The sequence below is a fragment of the Myotis brandtii genome, unplaced genomic scaffold (genome assembly GCF_000412655.1).
Source record: "Myotis brandtii unplaced genomic scaffold, ASM41265v1 scaffold112, whole genome shotgun sequence".
NCBI lineage: Eukaryota > Metazoa > Chordata > Mammalia > Chiroptera > Vespertilionidae > Myotis > Myotis brandtii.
Window position 1 is genome coordinate 5,369,196 of NW_005353838.1, and position 1,259 is coordinate 5,370,454.

Genomic DNA, 1,259 nt, shown 5'->3' on the forward strand with positions numbered 1-1,259 from the left:
TTCCTGCCCCCACGCCCAGCCGCGAGCGCTCACCTGAGTCTGGGTGAGGCCCAGGGACGCGGCCAGCTCAGCTCGCTCGGGCAGCGCCAGGTACTGAGTCTTTTGGAAACGCCGCTGAAGAGCCGCCAGCTGGAAGCTGGAGTAGATGGTGCGGGGTTTCCGGACTTTCTTTGGCTTCCCGTTCACGATCCGAATTTCGGGCTCCAGGTCCTCTTTCTCTGCAACGATCCGGAATCCTGAGAATCGCGCAACCCGGGAGCCCAAGAGTTCCCGCCCGCAGCAAGGCCCGGCGGCGTGGGACTTGGCCGGAGCCGGGAGGGGGATGCTCAGGCGCGGACCCCTGCCGCCCCCAAACCCTGGAGCTGGGCCCACCAGCGAAGGGGAAGACTAGCGCATACGGGAGAGAAAGAAGCAGGTGGCGAGGAAATGAGGTTACCAAGAGGCATGCACCACGCCCCCCCTCCCCCAGGCCACCCGGTAGGACCCGCTGAGCACCGAGGGACGTACCCAGTGACCCTCGGCAGATTGGAGGTTGAGAATGGTGAGGGCGCAGGGCGGGCCGGGAGCAGGTAGGGTAAGAGGCCCGGCTCCGGAGAGATCCCCGCCCCAAATATTTTTATCCCACCCATGGCAGTAGCTAGGCCGACTTGGCACCCTTGACGCCAGCGTTATGCTCACCAGGTTCGTTGTTGGCCGGGGACGAACTTGTCCCATAGGGCGCGTAAGAGGTGTAGGCGGTGTATCCTAGGTCGTAGCCACTCTTGGTGGAATAAGGGACGTTGCTGAGGCCGCTGGCGTGGTACTGGTAGGAACCCATGTTCGGGTAGGGCGAGCCCCCGCCGCCGCCGCCGCCCGCCGGGTGCTGCTGGTTGGTGTAGTAGCTGCTGTCGGTAGCCGTGGACACCGGGAGGGTCGGCGACTCCTGCTGGTGGAACGTGCTGGAGGCCGTGATCTGGGTCGAGTGCATATCAGCCACCAAACTGTCAAAGACTCCAGTCATCCTGGCCCGGGACGGGGAAGAGCAGGGGTGGCGGGCGCGAGGGGGGAAGCGAGGCGCCTCCTCCGTCTCTCCCGGTCCCCTCCAGCAGCCAATGTAATACCGGGGTGGGTGGGTAGGAAGGAAAACAAGAAATGTGGCAATGGTCTAGCCTAGGCAACTCCTCCTCCGGGGGAGGCGATCACCGTGCACAGCTCGGGACAGCCGCCGTCGGCCTCATCCTCTCTCCGCCTCTCGGCCCGTTCGGCTTCTTGCCCGACGT

General features: G+C 64.9%; 1 protein-coding gene across 1 annotated transcript in view; it reads right to left on the minus strand.

Moving 5' to 3' along the window:
* Positions 1 to 1,253, minus strand: part of DLX2 (distal-less homeobox 2) — a 2,926-nt gene extending 1,673 nt beyond the window's left edge. Inside the window, exons 1-2 of the mRNA XM_005857725.2 lie at positions 679 to 1,253; positions 34 to 218 (exon numbers count right to left, since the gene is read on the minus strand). Coding sequence (XP_005857787.1) covers positions 34 to 218; positions 679 to 1,000 — 507 coding nt within the window. The 5' untranslated portion in view covers positions 1,001 to 1,253. The remainder of the gene's footprint in view (positions 1 to 33; positions 219 to 678) is intronic.
* Positions 1,254 to 1,259: the final 6 nt, after the last annotated feature.